The sequence below is a fragment of the Chiloscyllium plagiosum genome, chromosome 6, assembly GCF_004010195.1.
Source record: "Chiloscyllium plagiosum isolate BGI_BamShark_2017 chromosome 6, ASM401019v2, whole genome shotgun sequence".
Lineage (NCBI taxonomy): Eukaryota > Metazoa > Chordata > Chondrichthyes > Orectolobiformes > Hemiscylliidae > Chiloscyllium > Chiloscyllium plagiosum.
In genome coordinates this window covers 87686519-87713816 of record NC_057715.1, presented here as the reverse complement: position 1 = coordinate 87713816, position 27298 = coordinate 87686519, and the positions used below count along the sequence as shown (strand labels likewise).

At 40.8% G+C, this 27298-nt stretch overlaps 1 protein-coding gene across 1 annotated transcript in view; it reads left to right on the top strand.

The window, feature by feature from the left end:
• The first annotated feature begins 3750 nt into the window (after window positions 1-3750).
• Window positions 3751-27298, top strand: part of LOC122551066 — a 446222-nt gene continuing 422674 nt past the window's right edge. The window contains exon 1 of the mRNA XM_043692707.1: window positions 3751-4450. Coding sequence (XP_043548642.1) covers window positions 3761-4450 — 690 coding nt within the window. The 5' untranslated portion in view covers window positions 3751-3760. The remainder of the gene's footprint in view (window positions 4451-27298) is intronic.

Genomic DNA, 27298 nt, shown 5'->3' with positions numbered 1-27298 from the left:
TTTGCCACACAGAATAACACCTACAGTGTGGGTTCAGTTCCCACAGCAGCTGAGGTTACCATGAAGCACTCTTGTTCACATCCTTTCCCTTCACTTGAAGCATGGTGACCCTCCGGTTAAAACATCATACCTGTCTGTCTGTGTCTGTCCTCCTCTCTCTCTCTGAGTAGCACCATGGCAATTTTATTTCTTAAAGGAAGGCCATTACATGAGTTGGACTATTAAGGGATAAAAAGAATAATACCCCAGTTAATGAGAGTGTGAAGGTAGAAATACTAAATAATTATTTTGCTTCAGAATCTACCAGAGAGTTAGAATGGAAACATAATATTTCATGATGAGTTTACAATCCGTCCAGTGTGGAAACAGGCCCTTTGGCCCAACAGGTCCACACCGACCCTCCTAAGAGTAACCCACCAAGACCCATTTCCCTCTAATTAATACATTTAATGCTACGGGCAATTTAGCATGGCCAATCACCTAACCTGCACATCTTTGGACTGTGGGAGGAAATCGAAGCACCCGGAGGAAACTCTCACATTCACAGGGAGAGCATGCAAACTCCACACAGATAGTTGCCCGAGGTTGGAATCAAGCCCAGGTCCCTGGAGCTGTGAGGCTGCTGTGCTAACCACTGAGCCGCTGTGAGTTAAGAGGTAAATGAATTTTACTTGAAACAGGATGCATTAAAATACCTATGCAAAGCCAACAAAATTCCTGGTCTTGAAATAAATCCAAAAGTATATAGCTGAGGCATCATCACCCATTTTTAACAATTTATTTGAAAAAGGTGTAGTGCTCGAGGCTGGCATTTGGCTAATGTAATTCTCATTTCCTTCTTCTATATTTTAAAAAAGGAGAATATTATGTGCAGGGAACTATAGATCTGTTATCTTAACATCAGTGCTAGAAAACAAATGGAATCTTTACAAAAGAAGAAAATAGAAGAACATTTAGAAACAAGAAAAGAGCTAAATAGTCAGCATAGATTTGGGAAGAGAAATCTTGCTTGACGAATCTTATTGAATTTTTTTGAGGCATTAACAGAGAAAGTAGACAATATTAATGCAGTAGATGCCATTTTTCTGGATTGTCTGGATAAAGTACCCCATCATAGACTAATGAATAAGGTAATAGAAGGTGGTATCAGGAATAAGGCGAATAGATTGCTAGCTAACTTAAAGACATAAAGCAGTGAGTGTGAATAAAGGGTAATTATTTGAAGTGACAGATGGTAGGAAATGGTACTCCTCAAGCGTCAGTGCTGGGATCACTACTGTTCAAAAATTATTTTCATGATTTGTACTTTTTATTTCTAACTGTGTAAACAATATCAGATTGAGGGAGAGGCAATATTGAAGAGGACTGGAATAAATTACATTAGAACATTAATAAACATGCAGAATGAATAAACTAAGTTCAACACTGGTGAATGTGAGATAATACATTTAATAGGAAGAGCAGGAGTTCACTTGTTTTGGAAGATGCAAGTCCGTGTGAGGCAGAAGAAGAGAGATCTTGAAGTACAACTGAACCAAGTATGGAAGTGTAACTGCAACTGTACAAGGCATTAGTGAGACCGTACCTGGAGTGCTGCATACAATTATGGTCCCTTTACTTGGATGGATGTAGTTACATTGGAGGCAGTTCAGAGGAGGTTCACTAGATTGATTCCAGAGGTCAGGGATTTCCCTTATGAAGAGAGATTGAGCAGCTTCGGCTTATACTCTGGAATTTAGAAGAATGAGAGATCTAATTGAGCTTTTTAAGATGTTGAAGGGAATTTACATAGTCAGTATAAAGAGGATGTTTCCTGATATCTTCTATAATGAGAGGTCATAGCTTTGAGATAAAGTCTATCAGATTTAAAACAGAGATGAGGAGAAATTACTTCTCTCAAATGGTTATGAATCTGTGCAATTCTCTGCCCCAGAATACTGTGGATGTCAGGTCATTAAATAAATTTAAGGGGGAGATAGATATTTAGTTAGTCATGAGTTGAAGGGTTGTGGAGAATGGGCAGGAAAGTGGAGTTGAGGTCAAGTTGAGATGAGCCATGACTGTATAAAATAGCAGAGCAGGCTCAAGGGGCTGAATTGCCTATTCTTTCTGCTAGTCACAAAACATGTGCCACTGGTTAGCAAGGAGTGAAAAAAGAACCAATAACTGGGTTCAAAAATATAGAATTAAAAAGAACATAAGTTATGCTGAACCTGTTTCAAACATTGTTCAGACCACTCTGAAGAGTATTATGTACAGTTCTGGTTAACATACTACAAAAAGGACAAAGAGACACTGGAAAAGATGCAAAAACATTTACAAGAATGCTATCAGAAATATGTGTGTGTATATATATATATATATATCAGGAGAGGATTAATAGGCTGGGATTCTTTTCTCTTGAAAAATGAAGACTGAGAATTGACCTAAAAGTTGTCTTTAAAATTATGAAAACTTTTTTGTCGACTCAATACAGAGAGAATGTTTTCTATTGAGATGTAGAGCAGAATGAGAAACTATTAAAAGCCACAAAGAAATCCAGCAGTGCAGAAGAAAAGTTTTTATCCAGAGTCATAAAGAATGCAGAACTTGCTACTGTAGGGATTAGTTAAAGCAAATATGGACACATTTAAGGAAAAGCTAAATAAACATATGATGGAATACATAGTCACATGATTGATTTCAACGAGGAAAATAAGAAAGGCTCATGTGGAGTATAAGCATTGGCATGGACTAGTTGGATTGAGTGACCTCTTTCTGTGTGTATGCATACGAAAGTGAAATAGAAATATGTGAATACTTTAGTTATCGATAAAATATCTACATAACTTCAGATGACTGTTCATTGGACAGTTCAACTTTTTCTAATGTAAGCAACTTAAACATGTATCATTTGGAGTTTTTAACATTAAAGATTAAGAAGATATATCTGATCCAACACCAAACGTCCTAACTGCTGTGAAGGCAAAATATCTAAATCTACCTCCACCACATGATTTTGCAGAATGTTCAGCTTAGAGTATTTGTTTGGCACATGGGGTATTTTCCTTTTTACACATTAGGATTCTCTGCATTAAATGCTTCTCTGCAAAAATGACACTGCAAAAATTTTGAGTGCATTATAACTGCAGTTCTTTTTTGTAATATTTGCTCTTTGTAGGTCATCAGAGTTTGATTATTCATCTCTGCCTTTACAAAAAATAACACTTCAGTTGGTTCATAAGGAATTAAAAGCTTTAAAGGAATTCTATGTATTTTACAATGAAACTTTTCATTTTAACAAGTCACAGATAAGTGCATGCAATTCAATATCTTAATCTAATTGCATGAATATTCTTTTTGCTCAAAATATTAATGTAGCCAGTACCCATAACAACCTTACAAAATAATATTAACTTCTAAGTGCCAACTTGATTGTGTTTTCCTGTAGATAAGTGAATGGCTTTCCCTATAAATTACATATGAACCTATTTGTCTCCATTATAAACATTACAACGAAATTAATACTTTTTTTAAAAAATCTTTTGTAGATATACAGCTGATGTGGTGATTTTTGGCCAAAGCCAAGACCATTGACTTTTCATGGTTTGTATATCAACAAGACAATAACATGGAATAGTCAAGCATCAATGCCTTAATTTAATATAAAATGCAGTACTGCTCAAGGTTCCTGCAGACTTCTGGATGCTTCTTATAAGAAACTGGAATGGAATCAACGTACAGTGCAAATCATCAGAAGTTACCTTTTTCTGCATCAGTAATGTGTCTGGAGACATTAGCATGTACCTCAGAAGAAGATTGTTTGACTGGTTGCGAACAAGAGAGATTGTACAAGATAAACAAAACTGAAAGTAATGATCCAAAGGGAGATAGTGGTCAATGTTTAGAAAATGAGAGTCCTTCTTCACTGGTCCATGAAGATGGACCCTTGAAATTGTGCACAGTGTCCAAACATCCCAGTAGGAACACAGAAGTTGATGAAGGGTGCCACTATAGAGTCATGCCACACCTAGCAGAGTGGAATTTGGAAAGTGGTGATGAGGAGATGGAGTGTGCTTCAATTCTTGAGGTAGCATCATCCAATTCTTCTCTGCATAAAAATACACGCAATGCAGCAAGTTCATTAAGTAAGCAGAAGGTTGAAAAGTTCAGATCCAGTATTATCTTGTTTTCTGACAGTGGATCTCAAACTGAAACTGTACCTACTGAAATGACTGAACTTTGCATTTGTGAAGCATCAGATGAGTTATATGCACCTGAAGATAATTTCATAGAGTTACCGCACAATGTGGGATATTTTATGAGAAAGGGAAAACAAGCAATCAATGGAAAACAAAACTGCAGTCTTCCTACTGAGAAAACATCCCTGTGGCAGCTTGGAAAGCATGCAGAAAAGGTTAGGATTCCTGAAGAATACAATTCATTGAAGCAAGAAGAAACAGGAAAAGGGGTAGGAATTTGCAATATGTACTGTCGTATTTTGTTTTACATTGAGTAATATCATTGCTGCTGATAATTCAGAAATTATTTGCAAAAATATTGAGTATCACATAAATTGGAACACATTGTCATGGTTCATTCATTAATAGATAACCAAAGTGGGCGGCACAGTGGTTAGCACTGCTGCCTCACAGCACCAGAGACCTGGGTTCAATTCCCGCCTCAGGCCACTGTCTGTGTGGAGTTTGCACATTCTCCTCGTGTCTGCATGGGTTTCCTCCAGGTGCTCCGTTTTCCTCCCATTGTCCAAAAAAATGTGCAGCTGAGGTGAATTGGCCATGCTAAATTGCCCGTAGTGTTGGTGAAGGGGTAAATGTAGGGGAATGGGTATTGGTGAGCTACTCTTCGGAGGGTCAGTGTTTCTTGTTAGGCCGAAGGGCCTGTTCCCACACTGTAAGTAATCTAATCATATTCAAATTAAATTTAGAAGCTTTTGAATTGATTTTTTGCTTTAATCAGCACCTAATATGCTTATTTGAAATTTTCTTACTCACAGTTTGGGAACGCATGACATTAGTTTCTTTGAGGTTTGCAAAACTTTCAATTTTTTTGTATCACAGTGAATAATGGGTTGATACTAATGGAGAAAAATTGAATCACGTACCTTCAGTCTATGACTTTTCATATTTTTTTCAGGCAGTTGTTGTACCTGTTATTAGTTCCGGAATAGGTGGTAAATCTGTTACAAATATCAGAGGAAAAGAACATGCCATTCCATTCAATATAAACACCTGTTTGTCTTGTAGCTACCATTTGGTTTAACAAGCATATTTGATCTGAATAAATAAAACTGTAGCTCAACATGTTAGGCTATTAGGAATTTTTCTGTAGGCATATAATAAGTAAAACAGTGATTAAAGACGGAATAGGACTAATCAGAGACCGAGAAAGGATAGACCATGGTACTTTCTAGATGGTATGATGTTAAATACAGTGAATGTCCAAAATGTCTTCGGGTTTCAGTTGCACAGATCTTACAAATATCACAAACAGGTACAGAAAGTAATCAAGAAAGCAAATGGAATGCTGGCCTTTATATTTAGAGGACTGGAGTACAAGGATGCAGAGATTATGCTGCATTTATACAAAATTCTGGCTAGACCTACTTGGCTACTGTGAGCAGATCTGGACACCACACTTTAGGAGAGATATATTGGCCATAAAGGGAGTACAATGTAGGTTCACAAAAATGAAACCTGGAATTCAGATGTTAAGTTATGAGGAAAGATTACAAATTAGCCTGTTTTATCATGAATTTAGAAGGTTAGGGGTGTGATTTGATTAAAGTCATCTAGATATTAACAGGAAAAGACATGGTAGATAAAGATAAATTATTTCTACTCGCCAGGGATTTTAGAGTTAGGGAGTGTAGTCTGAGAATTAGCACCAGATCATTCAGGAAAGGCGTTAGGAAGGTGTTAGATTACACAAAGGGTGGTTTTGAAAGAGGTTTGGCACTGTTTTCCACAAAGGCAGTTGATGCTAGATCAGTTGTTAATTTTAAATCTGAGACAAATTTTTATTAAGCAAGGGCATTAAGGGATATGCGTAAAAGGAATATGGAAGTAGACCACAGATCAGTTATGATCTCACTGAATGGTGGAATAGGTGTGAGGAGCAGAATTCCTTTAAAAAGGGGATTTACATGCAAAGGCAGAGGCATAAGCTGAGATGTTAAATTAATAATTTGCATCGGTCTATAGAAAAAATTGAGAATGCTTCCCAGGGGATGGCGACAAAGGAGGAAACTGTCACTAGGAAGGATTCAAAATTAATGAGGAAGAATTTTTGGATAGATTGTTCACATTTAAAGTTCACAAGACACTGGGGTCGGATGACATGCATCCAAGGAATTTGAAAGAAGTGAAGTCGGAAATTGTGGGAGCACTGGCCACAATCTCTGGAGAATTCCAAACATTGTGTCCTTCAGGAAACATTGTAAGCATAATTCCAGTAATTACAGACCAGTTAATTTAACTTTTGTGATAGGGAAACTTCTATAAACAATTATTCAGGATTGCATTAATAATCAAGTGGAAAAGGCAGGCTGATTGGGAAGAGTCAGCATGATATCTTAAGGAGAAATCATGTTTAACTAACCTGCTGGAGTTTTTTGAAGAGGTAATACAAATGCTTGATGAAAGTATGATGAATGTAAAGCTGTCGATTTCGTAAACATGAATTTCCAGAAGGCATTTGATACAGAATGATAATACAACAGAGTTGTGAGAAAAATTATAGGATCATAGATGATAAAAAGAAATAAAGTAATGTTGTACCCAAATTGGCTGTGTGAAAGAAAACAGTATAATGGACATTGGATTGCTTGTAGAGGAAGATTTGTAATGGAGTTCTCCATGAGTCAGTATTGGGATCCTGCTTTTCTTTATGTATGTGTGTGTATATATAAGCGAACTAGATCTTGGTGCTCACAGGATAATTTCAAAGTTTGCAGATGACTCAAAGTTTGGAAGAATTGTGAGGAGCAAAGTGTAGAACTCAAAAAGGATGTTGGCAAGTAGGTAGAGTGAGCAGATAGGTGACAGATGAGGTTCAGTGCAGAGAAGTGTGAGGTGATGCACTTTGAAGACAAGGTAAAACAGAGTACAATTCAAAATGGAGTTCAGGAACAGAGGAGTCTGGCTATATATGTACACAGATCATTGAAGATGGCAATCAGGAGGCTATCATACAATGAAAGATTGAGTAAATTATGTCTGTATTCTCTGAAATGTAGAAGAATGGCAGGTAATCTAATTAAAACATATATTATTTTATAAACTTGACAGGGAGACACTGAAAGGTTGTTTCTGCAGGTTGGGAAATCTAAACATTGGGAAGCACAGTCACAGTATAACAGGATGATCTTTTAGGACTGAGATAGCGAGCCTTGTATTCACTCAAGGCTTTGTGAATTTTTGGGATTCTCTACCTGAGAGGGCTGTAGAAGCTTCATCACTGATTATATTTAAGGCTGACAGATAATTGGTGTCCCGGAGAATCAAAGGATATGGGAAACAGTGGAGTTAAAGTCAATGATCAGCCATGATTGTACTGAATGGTGGAGTAAACTCAACAGGCCGTATGATCTATTTCTACTTCCATCTGTTGTATTGGAGCACCCTTCATTCTTACCATTATTAACATCTAAACAAATCAAAATTGCAGCAGTGTATTATAGTTATCTTTATACTAGAAATGCAAAAATAAATTTTTTAAATGAAAACTAGTACAAACCAAGAAGAAGGTGAAATGCATCAGCCATTGTTATGGACTTTCCAAGAGCCTAATTAATGCTGAATCATAAATGGGTTAATTAGATAATTCCAGCAATGAGCATTTTGTTTTATTTGGCCCTTAAATCAGATGGCCCAAGATTCTTTTAAGAGAAAAGAAAAGACTTGTACTTATAAAATGGCTTTCACATGCTTGAAATGTTCTAAAGTCCAAATATTTGCTGGTTAGGTGCATTGCCCAGGCTAAATTGCCTAAGATGAGCAGGGATATGTAGTTTAGGTGAATTAGCCATGGAAAATGCAGGGTTACAGTGTTAAGGTAGGGAGGTGGGTCTGGGTGGGATGCTCTTTGGAGGGTCAGTGTGGCCTCAATGAGCTGAATGGCCTGCTTCCGCACTATAACGATTCTATGATTCTATGATAATTCATGGAGAAATAATTACTTTTGAAGTGTATTGTTGTGCAAACCATCCAATGCCTTGGTCCGAACATTTTATACCTTTTTGATGTTGAGAATGGTGTGGTGAAAATGCCACACTGGCTGAAACCAATATTATTGGGGTTGGCCACCCCAATCATGACCTTGGTTTTGGGAGGAGGATAGGGCAAAAATCAGCCTTTGTCTCTGTCAATGTTTCTTGACTATTTTACTTGGATAATAGGTGTCTTCTGGGGAATTGCTCAGAAAAATCAGCCATATGATGTTTTGACTTTATGTTCTCACACCATCCTGACTTGGAATGATACTCTGTTCCTTCACTATCATTCGGTCAAAATGGCAGTACACTAAGAAACTCAAAGGAATGGAGGGATCTTGGTATGCTTATCCACAGATCCCTGAAGGCAGCAGAAAAAGTTAATTGGGTAATTAAGAAGGCATAGGCGAAATGCCATCAGTTGTGGCATAGATTGTAAAAGCAAGGAGGTTATGTTGGAGCTGTAATACTTTGGCTAGGCCACAGCTGGATAGATGTGATTGTACTACAGAGAATACAGAGTAGAATCATCAAAATGTTGCCTAACCGCAATAGAGCAGTTTCACTATGAAGAGAGATGGATAAGCTTGAGTTGTTTACTTTGGAGCAGTGAAATATCTAATTGATATGTACGGATTATGAGGGGCAAGGACAGGGTAGACAGTTTGTTGAATAATAAATAAGGGGCCATCATTTTAAGGTGAGATGCAGGAGGCTTAGAGGGGATTTGAAGAAAAATGTTTTTACCCAGAGGATGGTGGAAATCTGGAATGCACTGCCTGGAAAGCTAGTTAAGGCAGGAAACCTCATAATCTTTGGAAATGTATTTGTATGAGCATTTGAGATGTCATAACACTCAAGTATTGGAAAGTGGGAATAGAATAGATTTAGAGTAGTTATTTTAAAGGTGCACTCCCAGTGGGATGAAAGATCTCTTCTGTACTGTATGATTCTATGAATTTATTAAAGTTGTGAAACCTCCTTTCCCAACTGCACTAGAGATGAATCCACAGAAGATGGACTGCAACAAATCAAGTACCTGATTCAACAACAACCCTCAAGGGTAGTTAAGCAACCAGTGCTAGCCCTACTAGCAACACTCAGATTATCCCATGAAAGAATAATCTATTTTTTTCAACACACAACTGGTTAGAATAGTTGTCCTTACACTTTTGTCAATCAATGATTTTCTTCCCTTCTTGAGTACCAGTTAGCCAGGGAATAAAAAGTCAGCACACGGGAGTGTTGCCTATGATTTGTGGTACAGTTGCTAAAACATTTAAAATTAATTGGCTAAAAATAGCATGTATGACTGGATATCAGTATTCATCACAGGGTTACCTAACTGTAAGGCAAGTCCAGCTCCAGGGACTTAATTATTAAAAAGGATGTAGTTTAATAAATCCACAGTTCAGATCCATGGCTTCCTATGATGATGATACATTGTACTTTTGGTTCAAATTAACCGTGATGGTGTGTATTCTCAGACAACGTTTCTTCAAAAGGCAACCTAATCTTTATATAGAGATATTTTCTAAACATATTATCGTTATTAGCGTAAAGGTTGAACATGTATTCCGGTTCATCAGTATTATTTTTATTGCAAAGAATTAAAATTTAAGCACTTTGTAATATGTTCCACATAATCTTAATTGGTCCAATGATTTTATAACATTAAAATGCAAATGTTAAACAAATTCAAAAGGAAAAGTTTGTGATTCTGATTGATGTCATGATGAATGTAATTTTGTGTATTCACAGATACAGTTAGATTAATTTGTTCAATGGTATTGTGGGAGAGATGTGTCATTTCAAATCATTTAAAAATTAACAATCCTCTAATTTGAATCTATTATGTGGATTAAGAATTGATATGCGATAATTAATATGCTCTCATTCTGAAACAATTTAATTCTTCAGATGAAATATCAAGAAGTTCCATTTACATAGTAGGCAATATTCTTGTCTTTTGAATACCGAGCCCAATGGAACTAAACATTTCCACATCATTTTCACATCACGAGGGAAGTGATGGAGCAGTGGTAATGTCACTGGACCAGTAATCCAGAAACTCAGGCTAATGTTCTGGACACATGACCTCCAATCCAATTCAGATGATGATGAAATTTGAATTCAGTAAAAATCTGAAGCTAAAACTAGCCCAGTGGTGACCATCTAGTTCACTAATGTCCTTTATCTTCCATTCACACATGGTTGGGCCTACATATGACTTGGGACCCTCAGTAATACAGTTGATTCTTACATGTCCTCTAGGCATTTAGGGATGAGCAATAAATTGTATGCTAGATAGTGATGCTGATATTATGTGAGGTAATAAAAAATTACAGTAAAAACATAATACTGCACTAGAACTATGTCTACTTGTGGAATGTTGTTTTTAGCTAATTTATGCGTGCCCTGGATCCTGATAAAATCCAAGTAAAGGCAATTGGACAGAGTTAAAATGTTACATAGAATCTGCTCAATTTTTCATAATTCACCATTTTTTAATAAAGGAGAAGGAAGGACTGATCAATTGTTTCATTGTAAATTATTTCTACCATTAAATTGGCCATAATTATATTTTTGCCTCCATGCAAAGTGAATAAAATCCTGTTCAAACAGCTTTCATAAGATTTCATTCAAGGTTGCCTCCTGTCAATGTTTTGAAGCTTAATTATGTTGAGGGTTGAAAATTTTTGACTGGGTTATCATTATTCCATCAGCCTGAGAATTGCCTTCCCCACATAAGTTGCCATTCATCTGACTGCGTAACTACCCTTTCCTGACCTTCACTGAAACTGCTCATTTGATTGCGAGGGAATTCTTTCTTTACAATGATGCAGCTAGTTAACTCATGTGACAGGAACAAATTATTATTTTGAGTTTAGTATATTTTCAAACAATTGTTTCGGCTTTCTTCACAAATTTAAAATAGAAGAACAGTCTCTTGTTCCAAAGTGCTGAGTGAAACGAATGCTGTGCTTGTCAGTACAAATTAGTACTTGTCCAGTTGCCATGCATTCTGCAGTCTAATGTTCAAAGAGTCTGAGTGTTGGTGAAAAAAAGATTTTGGGCTGAATCTTCGTTTTATGGCGAAAGATCAGTTTTTTTGAGTTTCATAGAGCGTTTTTCACTGCAAAGCCTGGTGAGGTCCAGCAGCATATCTTATTAAACTCATCTCATTAACTATCTACCCTGCAGCAATGATGCCACTTTTGCCAATTCTAGCTCCATTTTACAACGTGCCATTACTAGAAGAAGTTGCCACTCTCTATATCTCCACGAAAAGACTGGCATTCCTGCCACCCAGGCTATTTTGAAAGATCGCTGTGCACCTGAACAAGCATTGGCAATCTGACACTGCCAAGATTAGAGTGGTGCTGGAAAAGCACAGCAGGTCAGGCAGCATCCGAGGAGCACGAAAATCGACATTTCGGGCAGGAACTCACCAGGAACATAATGGCACAGCAGCTACAAAGACATTATCTGATGGCATATTGTCAACATGGCTAGTACTTCTATAGACATGTTCTTACTCTAGTCACTGCTTAATTACCTGGTCACACAGTTCACCTGTCCTTAACTATATTCCATCAAAATACCTTCTCTCATTCACTCCTACCGTGTCTCAAATGCCCATCTTGTCATTGTCAAGTGTGGGGAACATCACATACAAGCAAGCAATCAGATATTTCCAAAAAATACAGCCAAATCAAACACAAACAAGATAAGGGCTGTAGTTCACCCCCACAATGCAACCAAGTGCTGGCATGATGACCAATAAGTATTTAACATTCCATGATAGTCTGCTGTATCTAGCTCTCACCTACAAGACCTGTGTGTCAATCAAGCCCTGGCCAGGTCGTAGCATGGGATAAAGCTGAGTCTGTCATAAGGACAGATTTCTCCTACCTAATGTCCTAATTTTCCTTTTAATAAGACTGCTCTGATCCTTCCAATTCCTCAGCATCTATCACTTTGCCATGTTGCCTTTTCCCTGAGGAGTATTGATAATCACAGGGATGTGGGTATGCAGGTCCACAGATCACTAAAGGTGTGTGGAGTTTAAAAGAGATGTGTGAGGCATGTTTTCCCAAGAGGGTGGTGAGTGCGTGGAACTCGCTGACAGAGGAGGTGGTGGAAGCAGACACAGTAACAGCATTCAAGAAGCATTTAGATGAATAAATGAATAGGATGGGAATAGAGGGATACAGAGCCTGTAAATGAAGACAGTTTTAGTATGAAAGGGCAAAATGTGTTGGCCCAGGCTTGGAGGACCAAAGAGTCTGTTCTTGTGCTGTACTGTTCTTTGTTCTTTGTTCAACTGGGCAGAGAACAGCAGGCTAGAATGGTGAAGAACACTCCATCCATACTATAGTAGAGGGCACCTCAGAGAGTAGGATGGATTCTACAACAAGATCTACTACTGGTCAAGGCCCGGGCAGCATCCTATCTGCTCTCTGTAAAAGTCTGGGGTCACAGTGGTAGACCTTGTCACCCAATACCAGCCTTGTTCCTTGGACTTGCAAGCACACTAGTTGCACAAGAGTGTTCCAGAATTTAAGAGTCATGGCAACTGCTAAGGTAATGGGCACTGTGACAATACAATAGCTTTAAGAGGTTATTTTGTCCAGTTTTATTTTGAAGAGAAGTTGTAAGGCACCTTGAAGAGGTCTGGTCCAGAACTGCGCACACTCCAAGAAGTGATGTCAGTGAACATTAATCAAATGAAACCCTTTCCTATTGATGAATACTGCTGTGTTGTGATCAGCCCTCCTTAGTGTCACATTTGTACAGTCATTGGTAACTTTACACCTGGGGAGCTCAGCTTTATCCCCAAATCCTACATCTTGTGCTGCAGCATTGACTTTGTCATGAGGGAATACCACGAACCAGTGTGATTTTGCACAGATGGCATCAGTGTATGTGTGATGAGAAATTTCATGCAGGTCACCTGGAATGAGGCAGTCGCATAGAAGTCTAAAGTGGTGGTTACCTTCACAGCCACCAGGACAGATGGCCTCCCATTCCTACAGCCCTCAGGTTTCACGCCAAGCCTAAGAATATTAATTGAAACAAAGGAAGTAGGAGCAAGAGTAGGTCATTCAGGACTACTCCACCATTCAATATGATCATGGCTGATCATCCAAGTCAATACCCTGTTCCTGCTTTCTCTTCATACCTTTGATTTCTTTAACCCTAAAAAAAAAACTATATCCAACTCCTTCTTAAAAACATTCAATGTTTTGGCCTCAACCACTTTCTTTGGCAGAGAATTTGACAGACTCACTACTCTCTGGATGAAGAGACTCTTCCATATTTCAGTCTCAAATGGCCTATCCCACATGCTTAGCCGGTGACCAATCATTCTGAGGTTGGAGTCATTGGAGGTTGCTTTCTACATTTATGTTGTCCAGCTCTGTTAGAATTTTATAGGCTTTTATGAGATCCTGCCTCATTCTTCTAAACTCCTGTGAATATAACCCTAACCAATCCAGTCTCTTTTCATACATCAGTGCTACCATCCCATGAATCAATCTGGTAAACTTCTGTTACATTCCCTTCACAACTGGAATGTCCTTCCACAGGTAGGGAGACTAGAACTGTATACAATACCTCAGGTGTGGTCTCACCAATTGCAGAAAAACATCTCCTCTCCTGTACTCCAAATCCTCTCGCTATGAAGACCAACATATCATTTGCCACCTTCACCACCTGCTGCACCTGCCTGCTTATTTTTGTGCCTCCCATTTTCCAAATCTATTGTGATTCAAGTAATCTGAAACAAAACCAAAAATTGCTGGAAAATCTCAAGGATCCCATTAACTCTGATTTCTCTCCACAGATGCTGCCAGACCTGCTGGGATTTTCCAGCAATTTTTGGTTTTGTTTCAGATTTTCAGCATCTGCAAGTTTTTTTTGTCAAGTGAATCAGGTAATGACTTGCTTGCCTGTTTTTTTTTCTACCAAAGTGGATAATTTCACATTTATCCACATTATACTTCATTTGCCATTCATTTGCTCACTTACCCAACTTGTCCAAAGCACACTGAAGCACCTCTGCTTCCCGCTCACAATTCCCCCCCCTCCCCCACTCCCATACCAGCTTTGTGCCATCTGCAAACATGGTCACCCATCTAAATCGTTAATAAATATTATGCATAATTGGACTTCAAACACTGTTCCTTGAGTACCCCATAGGCACTGCCTGCCATTCGGAAAAAGATCTGTCATTTCTACTCTTTATTTCCTATCTGTCATCCAGTTCTTTATCTATGTCAATACATTACCCCAAACCTGTATTCTTTACTTTAACTTACTGATCTCTTATGTGGAACATATATTGAAAGCCTTCCAGATAAGCCACATCCACTGGCTCCCTCTATCAGCATTATTAGTTACATCCTTGAAAAATTCTAGATTTATCAAGCATGATTTTCTATAAATCCAAGCTGACTCTGTCCAGTCCTGTTACTGCATTCCAAGTGTCCTGTTTTAAATCTTTTAAAATAAACTCCTGAATTTCCCGATCACTAATTTAGGCTAACTGGCCTGTAATTCCCTGTTTTCTTTCATCCTTTTTAAATGGTGGGATTCCGTGAGTTACCATTGAATCCATGGGAACCATTCCAACATCTATAGAACGTTGAAAGTTGAACACCTATATACTCCCAGTTTCTAGGGCCACTTCCATAAATATCCTAGAATGTAAAATTATCAGGCCGTGAGGATTTATTGGCCTTTAATCCCATCAATTACCCCGACATCATTTCCCTGTTAATACCAATCCTCCCTCTCTCTAGATCTTGTATTCCACACATTTGTAGGAAGTTATGCATTTTCTCCTTTGTGAAGACAGAACAAAAATATGAATTTAGTTGGTCTGCATCCCTTTGTTCCCCATTATAACTTCGCTTTTTTGCTGAGTGTAAGGCACCTATGTTTGTCTTTACCAATCCTTTGCTCTTCAAATACCTGAAAAATATGTCACTGGAAAAGTGCAGCAGGTCAGGTAGCATCAAAGGAGCAGGAGAATCGACGTTTCGGGCATAAGCCCTCTTCAAATACCTCTAAAGGTTTTTACAACCTTAGTTTGCATGTACCATGTAAGCTTACTGTCATAGGAGATAGTGAGGACTGCAGATGCTGGAGATCAGAGTTGAGAGTGTGGTGCTGGAAAAGCACAGCAGGTCAGGCAGCATCCAAGGAGTAGGAGAATCGACATTTTGGGCATAAACCTCATTCCTGATGAAGGGTTTTTGGACCGGGGTCTGAGAGATAAATGGTGGGGGGGGAGGTGGGGGTAAGGTAGCTGGGAATGCAATAGGTGGCTGAAGTTGGGGGAGAAGGTGTTAGGTCGGAGAGAAGGGTGGAGCAGCTAGATGGGAAAATGATGGACTGGTCAAGCGGGCAGTGCGGAGTTGGAGGCTTGCAACTGGGATAAGGTGGGGGGAGGGGAAATGAGAAAACTTGTGAAATCCACATTAATCCCATGTAGTTGCAGGGTCCCAACGCGGAAGATGAGGTGTTCATTCTCCAGGTGTTGGGTGGGTTATGGTTTAGTAATGGTGGAGGCCCAGGACCTGCATATCCTTGACAGAGTTGGAGGGAGCACTGAAGTGTTTGGCCATGGAGTGTTGGGGTTGGATGGTGCAGGTGTCCCAGAGATGTCCTCTGAAATCATTCACAAGTTGGCGTCCTGTCTCCCTGATGTGGAGGAAAACACATTGGGTGCAACCATTACAGTAGATGACGATTGTGGAGGTACAGGTAAATTTCTGTTGGATGTGGAAGGATCCTTTGGAGCCTTGGACCGAGGTGAGGGGGGAGATGTAGGCGCAGGTTTTGCACTTCCTGCAGTGGCAGAGGAAGGTGCCATGAGTGGGATGAGGGCTGGTTTTGAGAGGGTGGGAGGTGTGAATCTGACAAAAGAGTCTTGGAGGGAATGGTCTCTTAGAATGTCGATAGGGGTGGAGAAGGAACTATATCCCTGGCGTTGGGGTCCGTTTGTGGTGGCGGATGTGGCAGATGATGATGTGATGTATATGGAGGTTGGTGGGGTGGAAGGTGAGGACTAGGGGGTGGGGGGTTCTGTCCTTGTTGTGTTGGGAGGGGTGGGGCTTAATGGCAGAAGTGCAAGAAGTAGAGGAGATGTGCTGGAGGGCATCATTGACCATGTGGGAGGGGAAATTGCAGTCTTTAAAGGAGGCCATCTGGAATTTTCTATGGTGGAACTGGTCATCCTGGGAGCACTTCCAGTGGAGGCAGAGGAATTGGGGATAAGAATTTTTACAGGAAGCAGGGTGGGAGGAGGTGTAGTCCAGGTAACTGTGGGAGTCTGTGGGTTTGTATTAGATGTCCATGGTTAGTTGGTCGCCAGAGATGGAGATAGAGAGGTCCAGGAGGGAGGAGTCCGAGATGGTCCAGGTAAATTTGAGGTCGGGTGAAAGGTGTTAGTGAAGTTGATGAACTGTTTGACTTCCTTATGGGAGCACAAGGTAGCGAGAATACAGTCATCAATGTAGCAGAGGAAAAGGTGGGGTGTGGTGCTGGTGTAGCTGCAGAAGATAGACTGTTCCACATATCCGACAAACAGGCAGGCATAGCTGGGGCCCATGCCAGTGCCCATGGCTGTCCCTTTAGTTGGAGGAAATGGAAGGATTGGAAGGAGAAGTTGTTAAGGGTGAGGACCAGTTTAGCCAGGCAGATGAGCATGTTAGTGGAAGGGTAATGGCTGGGACAGCGTGAGAGGAAGAAATGGAGGGTTGGAGGCCTTCACCATGTGGATAGATGTGTACAGAGACTGAATGTCCATAGTGAAGATAAGGACTGGGGTGCCTGGGAAAAGAAAATCTTGGAGGAGGTGAAGTGTGTGGGCAGTGTCCCAAATGTAGTTGGGGAGTTCCTGGACTGAGGGGGACAGGACAGTGTCAAGGTATGCAGAGATGAGTTCAGTGGGACAGGAACAGGCTGAGACAATGGGTTGATGGGGGAAGTCAGGTTTGTGAATCTTCAATAGGAGATAGAATCAAGAGGTGTGGGGTTCGTGGATGATGATGTTGGAAGCTGTGGATGGGATTTCCCCAGGGGTGATGAGGTTATGGATGGTCTGGGAGGTGATGGTTTAGTGTTGAGAGGTGAGGTCATGGTCAAGGGGGCAGTAGGTTTCAGCCTTGTAGAGATCGGTGGACCAAACTACCACAGCGCCCCCTTCTCTGCGGACTTGATGGTGAGGTTGGGGTTGGAGCAGAGAGAGTGGAGGGCTGCGTGTTGCGAGGGTGGGAGGTTGGAGTGGGTAAGGAAGGTGGACAGGTTACCCTATTTTCCCCTTTCTTAATCAATCACTTTGTTCTTATTTGCTGAAATGTAAATTGCTACCAAACCTTAAGCCTATTGTTTTCTTTTGGCCATTTTTCATAGCCTACCTTGAATCCAATACTATCCCTAATTCAATAAAAGCAAAACATTGCAGATTTTGGAAATTTGAAATAAACACAAAGTGCTGGAGAGACTCAGCAGGTCTGGCAGCATCTGTGGAGAAAAACAAGAGTTAATGTTTTGAGTCCAGCCTGATTCTTCTTCATAACTGAAGTAGCACTGAAGAAGCAATGAGCAGCACAGTCGCTCAGTGGTTAGCACTGCTGCTCACAGTGCCAGGGACCTGGGTTCAATTCCAGCCTTGGGTAACTGTCTGTGTGGAGTTTGCATGTTCTCCCAGTGTCTGTGTGGGTTTCTCCCACAATCCAAAGATATACAGGTCAGGTGGATTGACCACGCTAAATTGCCCATAGTGTTCAGGGATGTGTAGGTTAGGTGCATTAGGTAAAAACGAGGACTGCCCCCCTCTCATTTATCTCTCCACCCTGCAGGCTCCCTGCCTCTATTCCTGATGAAGGGCTTTTGCCCGAAACGTCGATTGTCCTGCTCCTCGGATGCTGCCTGAACTGCTGTGCTTTTCCAGCACCACTCTAATCCACTCTAATGGTTCTGGGTGGGTAACTGTTTGAAGGGTTGGTGTGTAAATGTTGGGCTGCAGGGTCTGTTTCCATGTTATAGGAATTCTAATTCTAAAAAAAAGAGTCATACTGGACTTGAAATTTTAACTCCGTTTCTCTCTCTACAGATGCTGCTCCTCCCAATTTCCCTTGTTAGCAATGATCAGGCCAACTGTCTGGTCTTGTTTTTGTACCAGACAGGAATGGACAATTGATGTAATTCCTCAATGCTCTTTTTAAATCTTAGTCATTGCCTATCTATTGTCATCCATTTAACTAGCATTCCCTAATTTATTATAGCAATGATCACTCTTGATGAGACAAAACTGAAATTGCTAGAAAAACACAGCAGGTCCAGCAGCATCTGCGGAGACAAAGTAAAGTTAACATTTCTGGTCCAGTGACCCTTCTTCAGGCAAGTATCACAGGTCGATAGGATAAGGAAGAAGGCGTTTAGTATGCTTTCCTTCATTAGACAGAGCATTGAGTATAGGAGTTGGGAGGTCACGTTGCGGCTGTACAGGACATTGATTAGGCCATTTTTAGAATATTGCATGCAATTCTGGTTTCCCTCCAATCAGAAGGATATTGTGAAACATGGAAGTGTTCAGAAAAGATTTACAAGGATGTTGCCAGGTTTGGAGGATTTGAGCTCAATGGAGAGGCTGAATGGGTTGGGGATGTTTTCCCTAGAGCGTCGGAGGTTGAGGGGTGAGCTTTTAGAGGTTTATAAAATCATGAGAGACATGGATAAGGTAAATAGTCAAGGTCTTTTCTCTGGGTTGGGAGGATCCAGAATTAGAGGGCATAGTTTTAGGGTTAGAGGGGAAAGATATAAAAGAGACCTAAGGGGCAACTTTTTTCACACAGAGGGTAGTAGGTGTATGGAATTAGCTGTCAGAAGAAGTGGTGGAGGCTGGTACAATTACAACATTTAAAAGGCATCTTGATGGGTATATGAATAGGAAGGGTTTAGAGGGATAAGGGCCAAGTCCTGGAAATGGGACTTGAAGGGATAAGGGCCAAGTCCTGGAAATGGGACTTGATTAGATTAGGATATCTGGTCTGCATGGATGAGTCGAACCAGAGTCTGTTTCCATGCTGTACATCTCTATGACTGTAAGTGATGGCAAGGAATGCAGTTCTCAGTGGACACCATCAGCATCAGATTCTGGTTGGCTATCAGGTGCCCCCCATCTATCCTCAGAACCTCACGTCACCAGTTACTTCATACTACCCCCAACAAACTGCTTCCACCCACCTCCCCCACATGGACAGTTATTACACTGACCTTTGCCTACAGCTGTGCTTGGTGCCTGCTGAACCCCAAGATTACACTTTAATTATCCCCACTGTGGTGATCTACGCTCCTCCTGTGGAGGCTGCACTAATGGTCACTAGCAATTGTCCCCTCTCCACTGCAGCCTATAGTGCTGTCTGATACTGTTCTGCATAACTCCCTCTCCCTGGAGATTCCCAGTCACTGATCTTGACCACGTTCCAACAGATGTATTTGGTTCCCAGTATGAGTTTGACTGCTCCACTCCATTTTCACAATGATCCCTCCCTGCCACTTTGCCGAAAAGTCCCTCGATTGTACCTGCCTCAATGCTCACCTTGGAACCATATTTACTCCAGACCTCTGATCATCTTTGACAAGTGGCCTCTAGTCACGACTGACCAGATCTTTGTGGCTCCCTGAGTTATGACACTTGATTTCCCTAACTGCTGGTACTGACCCTATAGGACTGACCATTACTTATTCCCAGATCTATAGTCCGACATATCGACTGGCTGTGCACAGCTCATGTGGATGGCTGACCAAGGCCAAGCCTCTGGACTATGCTCATGACTGAGGGTACTGGAACCCCCTTACGAGAGCAAAACCCCATGTCTGGACTCAGGACCAGCCTGGAACAGCTTGGAAGCAGTGGACTGATGTCTTGGTGTTCCATGCAAACATGATGAGCCTCCCTCCAAGTCCCAGAGAGATTCCCACTGACATGCAGTGATTCTGCTTTATTTCGCAGCACAGCCCACATTATTCAGACCCTGAAAAGATATTGAAAATTTAGTCAAAGCATTTTATTTTGCAAACATCAGAACAATTCGCAAGGATACCAACTGCAAAAGAGCACACCTAATATAACAGTACTGATAGCCTTTAGAGTCCAGTTGAAGTGCTAACACAATAACAGGCATGGCATGGCATGGATACCATGAGCATACAGGTAAGTACAAGTGAGTCAGCCCTAACAGAACAGGTGAGAAGTCCTGAGATGCAACCTGGTCTAATGCATGAGCTGTATGCCTGTGCTTCCGTGCAAAGTGTTTTTGCAGCAGTCTTCCAATTTTAGTTGTCAGTATGTATTGAAATGCAGATCTGTGGTTCCTAAATATCCTGCAAGTATATCCACAATCCAAGCCCAATCTCCTTTAAATACAAACCCTACCTGTGCAACACAGACAGATAGACAAAGTTAAAGGTTTTTTCTTAAAATAAAAGCATCGTAAGTTGCTAGTTTGATAAGCATTCCAATGATAACTACCGGGCTTTCATGAAATCTAGTCGGTTGTATTATAGGCAAGTAGGGGTCTATCTTGCTTGAATTCTAAAGTCACCATAGATTTGGAGATGTACAGCATGGAAACAGACCTTTTGGTCCAACCCGTCCATGCTGACCAAATATCCCAACCCAATCTAGTCCCATTTGCCCGCACTTGGCCCATATCCCTCTAAACCCTTCCTATTCACATGCCCATCCAAATGCCTTTTAAATGCTGCAATTGTACCAGCCTCCACCATTTCCTCTGACAGCTCATTCCACACCTACACCACCCTCTGTGTGAAAACGTTGCCCGTTAGGTCCAGATCTCCAGAGACATATTCCTAATTGATATAAACTAAAGTTCCTCTCTCAGGACTTTCAACAAGTCAATAGCTGAGAGAGCAAAACCAAATAAAAAGCCCTGTCTTGCAACTTCCAAAGCACCGCTCTGTCTCCTGCTCAAAAACCCAGTCAAAACTTGTTCACCCTTTAGTTTCTTTTTTAAGACTCTATGAATAGCTAGCCAGCACTTCTCCTTCCTACATTGACCAATTCAGCATCCAACTAGCTGCTAGTTCCTGAGCATAATGACACCTTGGTGCCAGTTCACCTGTAGTGTTTTTAGAGCAATTCATAACCTACCTTATGAAAAAAAATGCAGCAAGATGCTAACGATGTGGAAATATGCCTCACACAACTTCTCGCGTGATTCCCCTTCATTTCACAGCCCATGTTATTCAGGCTCCTATAAGATTCTGAGAATTTAATAAAAGCCTTTTACTTTACACACATCAGAACAATTCACAAAAATACCAATTCAAATGGAAAAGCAACATTTATGCTGCACGAAAGGAGACTAGACTGACCAATAAGTCTTAACGAATGATTCCTGATGAAGGGCTTCTGCCCGAAACATTGATTTTCCTGCTCCTCGGATGCTGCCTGACCTGCTGCTTTTCCAGCACCACTCTAATCTTGACTCTAATCTCCAGCATCTGCAGTACCCACTTTTGCCTGCCTGACTGATAATCCTAACTCCTAATCCTAATCAGCTGGTTTTGCAGTATGTTATACTTGTGTATACTGGATACTACATGCCTTTGGGACCTTGTGTTTTGCAAACATGGACACCACACTGTCTGTTTCAACTCAGTAAGATGGGTGACAGCTCTTCACAGGTCTCTTTCTCAGGAAAATGCTTTGACTAATCAGAGTCAACCTGATTAGTTTAAAATTTGAACCGAGTATGACAGTTAACTTTGAGAACTTGAATATTGCTGGAAAAGACACATTTTGTCAAAGTTTTTCACCTTGTACTCATCAGAACAATTTTAAAAAAAAACTAACTGTGATGGAAGTACAGACTCAGACATTTACAGCACAGAAGGAGCATCCATCCCATCACGTCTGTGCCAGTCAACAAAGATCTGACTACACTAATCCTATTTTGCAGCCCTTAGCACTTGGCCCTGAAGGCTATGGCAATACAAGCAAACATCTAAATGCTACATAAATGTTTTAAGAATTTCTGACTTAACCATCAAATCAGGCAGTGAGTTCCAGACTCCTGCCACAAGTAGGTGAAAAGGTTTCTCCAAAACTCTCCTCTTACCCTTCTACCTCTTAATGAAATCTTATTCCCCCTACATATTTACCCCTCTACTAAATGGAAAAGGTGTTTTCCTATCCATCCTAGCTCTGCCCTCGATTTTAAACATTTCTATCAGGTCCCCACTAAAACTTCACTGCTCTAAGGAAAGCAAACCTAATCAATCCAGTTTTTCCAAAATTAAATATGCCTTCCCTATTGCTTGCTACGTTGTATTTTTTTTTAAATTATTCATACACTAGGACACCCGAATCCCTCTGAGCTGCAGCTTTCTGTAGTTTTTATCCATTTAAACCATATTCGGCTCTCCTACTCTTCCTGCCAATTATTTTCAATCTGGTAAATTTTTTTTCCACTCACTTAATCCTCTGTAGACTTATGTCATCTTCACTACTTGCCTTCCCACCTATTATGTATCACCCGCAAAATAGATGATAATACATTCACCTCCATAATCCAAGCCATTCCAGTATATTGTAAATGATTGTTGCCCAGCATTGATCCCTGTAGGATTCCATAAAATACTCTGTTTATCACAACTCTGTCTTTTGCTAGTTAACCAATCTTCTGTACAGGCTAATATACTGAGCTCAATGCCATGGGCTGTTATCTTACTTAGTAGCCTTATGTGCAGTGCCTTATTGAATGCCTTTTTGGAAATCCAAATATATTCTGTCTAATGGATGCCCTTTATGTATCCTGCTTGTTACCTCCTCAAAAGAACTGTAATAAATTTGTCAGGCAGACTGCCTGATATTTTTTATGTGTTGGTCAATGTTCTGCTATCACATCATTTATAATTGGCTCAAACAATTTCCCAGAGCTAACTTGCCTATAATTACCTGTTTTTGTCTCACTCCCTTTTTGAATAATACAACTACATTGAGTTATCCAAACTTTGGGGCTTTTCCAAAATCATTGGATATTTTGAAATTTATACCAGTGTATCCATTATCTTTGTAGTTACTTCCTTAAAATCCTTGAATGTTACCAGGAGATTTATCAGCCTTTAGTCACATTCGTTTTCCTAGTAATTGTTTCCCGAGTGATACATAAAGTATTATGTGCATTTCGTCCCACCTTTAACACCTTAATTAGTTAGTATTTCTGGAATGCTATTAGTGCCCTCTAGCATGAAGACTAATACAAAGTATTTATTCAACTTTTATGTCCTGTTTCCATTATTATGTCCCTAACCTTGTTCTCTAATAAGTCTATGTTCATTGCTGATTTTCTTTTTATTTTTATAAATATTGACAGAAGTTCCAAATATCTGTTTTTATGTTACTTGCTAGTTTGCCCTCATAGTATATTTTTTCCCTTTCATTTTGTAATTTCACCCCAACAGCATTAGCAACCTTTTCTGCGTGTTAATCCCATTCCTTTTCAGGTGTAACCAGTCCACCTTGTCCAGATCTGAAAGAAAGATATATAATTGTGCAAAAATAGGTGGCAGGTCAGAAGATTGGACCAAATATAAAAAGCATAAAATAATTAATTGGATTAATAAGAAGGGAAAATTAGGTGGGAAAATGAGCTGTGAAGAGGGTATAGGCCACCTATAAAGGGATATAAATAGATTGACTAACAAAGATCTGACAATGGAGTACAATGTGGAAAAGTGTGAAATTATTCATTTTGACAATGCTTTTTTTAGAAAAAGCATGTTATCTAAATGGGGAAAGGTTTCAGTGTTCTGAGATGCAGAAATCTGGGTGTCTTTATGCATGAATCACAGCAAGTTAATATGCAGGTACAGCAAGTAATCAGGAAAACTAATACAATGTTATGGATTATTGCAAGGTGAATTGAATGCAAGAATAAGCAAGTTATGTTTCAGTTATACAGACACTGGTTAGACTGTAGCTGGAATACTCTGTACGGTACTGGTCATTGTACTTATGGAAGGATGTCAACACAATGCAAGCACCTCACAGAAGGTTTACTAGACTGTTACCTGAATGAGTGGCTTGCCTTAGGACAAAAGGCTAAACAGCTAGACTTTTATCCTCTGGTGCTCCTAAAAGTTAATTCAAACAGGTAAGATCCTGAGGGGACTTCACCTGATAGATGTTGAAAGCATGTTTCTGCTTGTGGGAAAATCTAGAACTAGGGGTCATAGTTTAAAAATAAGGTGACAGCCATTTAAAATAGAGGGAACTTTTTTTTCCCTCTCAAAGGGTTGAGAGTCTTTGGAGTTCCCTTTCTGGAAAGATAGTACATCCCGAATCTTTAAATATTTTGAAGGCAGGGGTGGGTAGAGTTGAGGTTTAAATCAGAGTAGCCATGATCATGTTGAATGTCAATGCAGGCTCAAAGGGCTGAGTGGTCTACTCTTGTGTCTTGCTTGTATAAGTCCCACTTTCTCCCAGTGCCTCAGGAATCTAAAACCATCCCTCCTGCACCATCTCTTTGCCATGTATTCATCTGCTCTATCCTTCTATTCCTATATTCACTACTGTGTGGCATTGAAAGTAATCTGAAGATTACTAACTCTAAAGTCCCCTTTTTCAATTTCCTACCTAACTCTCTAAATATGATTTGAAGGACCCAATTTCTTTTTTTTTTCTTAATTTCTTAGTGCAAGTCAACATACCATATTGGAGTCATATCTCTGGTCACAAAAATACCTGTCTACTAACCTCACTGATAAATCCCCTGCCACTTGCATACTCCTTCATCTTCCCTTGAGTGGCTGGACCACCACAGTGTCATGGCCTTAGCTTTGGCTAGCCTCCACAGAGGAACTGTCACTCTTTGTATTATCCAAAGGTGAAAAATAGTTTTGCAGGTGAGATGGCAGTCACTCATTCTCTCCGCCTGCAATTCTTTAAAATGTGAGGTGATTTTGTGCTATTTGCAAATTGTTTTGTCTCATGAATGCACCAGCTGCTGCTTAAATTCCAAAACACAGAGCTTATGTTCTTCCAGCCAGTGGCACCTACTGTACAAAGTCAACGACCATCGGGTTCCCACAAATTGCAGGACGTGCAAATCATAGACCTGAACTCCAAAGACATACCTTAACTAAATAAAATATGAACCCTTGCTTTTATTTTATTGTTGCTCCTACTTAAGTATAGGCTAGAAAAACATTATTCTTGTTTATGTCAGACAAGTAATCAGAACCCGTTAACTTTATCAAGCAAAGAAAGTTAGTTTGAAGTTTAAAAATATTAATTACCAATGTGAAGCTTTTAAGCTATACTTGAGTTATAACTTGGATACATTTCCAATCACATGGGACAAGAGAGGGATATCCCCAATGCAGAAAGGGTGGATGCTGGGAAGTTTTTTCTGTTAGTCGGAGAGACTAGGACCCGTGGGGAGAGCCTTAAAATTAGAGGGGGTCAATTTCGAACATAATTGAGGAGACATTTCTTCTGCCAGAGAGTGGTGGACCTGTGGAATTCATTGCCACAGAGTGCAGTGGAGACCGGGATGTTAAATGTCTTCAAGGCAGAGATTGATAAATTCTTGATCTTGCAAGGAATTAAGGGCTACAGGGAGAGTGCAGGAGGTGGAGTTGAAATGCCCATCAGCCATGATTAAATGGCGGAGTGGACTTGATGGGCCAAATGGCCTTACTTCCACTCCTATGTCTTATGGTCTCACAATTTGCTCTTCTGTACCATCCCATTTTGATTTTGTTGAAGCAGCCTCAGCACCTGTCTATCATCTGAGGCCTCTCTGCCCTCACTATTGCTTCCAACCTTGTTTCCATAATACCCAAGACCCAAACAACCCCACTGTCGTTCTCTCCTGCGCACTCCCAAACAATCAAACGCACACATCGTCACACTCACTCCCCTGCAGACTCCCACAGTGCCACGCTCAATCTCCTACACACTCTAACACCATCACTATCACTCTCCTGCACACTCCCACACCGTCACGCCTCTCTTCTACACACACGCCCACCTTTACGCTCGCTGTCCTACAGACTCCCACACCGTCACCATCACACTGCCACAAGCCCCCACCGTTACACTCACTCTCCTAAACATTTCCCCACCGTCACGCTGAATCTCCTACACACTCCGACTCTGTCACGCTCACTGTCCTGTGCACTCTCGCACCGTCACTCCCACAGTTACACACTCTCACACGTTACTCTCCTGCGCACACGTTACTCTTCTAAGCACTCCCCCACCGAAACACCCACTCTCCTGCACACTCACACACCGTCACTCTCACTCTCTTACACACTCCCTCACCGTCACTCTCACTCCCCTAGACTCTTCCCTACCGTCACTCTCACTCTCCTAAACACTCCCAAGACTTGTCACTCGCACACCGCCACATCACTCTCCTACACACTCCCACGCTGTCCCGTTCAATCACCCACATACTTCCCTACCGTCACACTCACTTCTCCACACACTTCTACACCGTCACACTCACACTCATAAACACGCCCACACCGTCACACTCACTCACCTACACAATCCTCCTCTGTCACACTCACACCCTAGACAGTCGCACAATGTCAAACACATTCTCCTACACACTCCCACACTGTCATACTCACACACCCACACACTGCCCCTCTGTCACACACACTCCCCCAGATATTCCCAAAACGTCACACTCACTCTGTCACACGCTCCTAAAACTTCACATTCACTCTCCTACACACTGCCCTACCGTCAAGATCACTCTGCTACACACTCATACACCGTCCACCTCACTCTCTTGCACACTCCCACACCGTCACACTAACTCTCCTACACACTCACCAACGTCACACTCACTCTCCCACACACTCCCACACCGTCACACTTAATCTCCTACACACTTCACCACCGTCACGCTCACACCCATTCACACTTCGACACTGTCACTCTCAGTCTCCTACACAGTTACACACCGTCACACTCACACTCCTACACACTGCCCACCGTCACCCACTCTCCCCCACACACTCCCT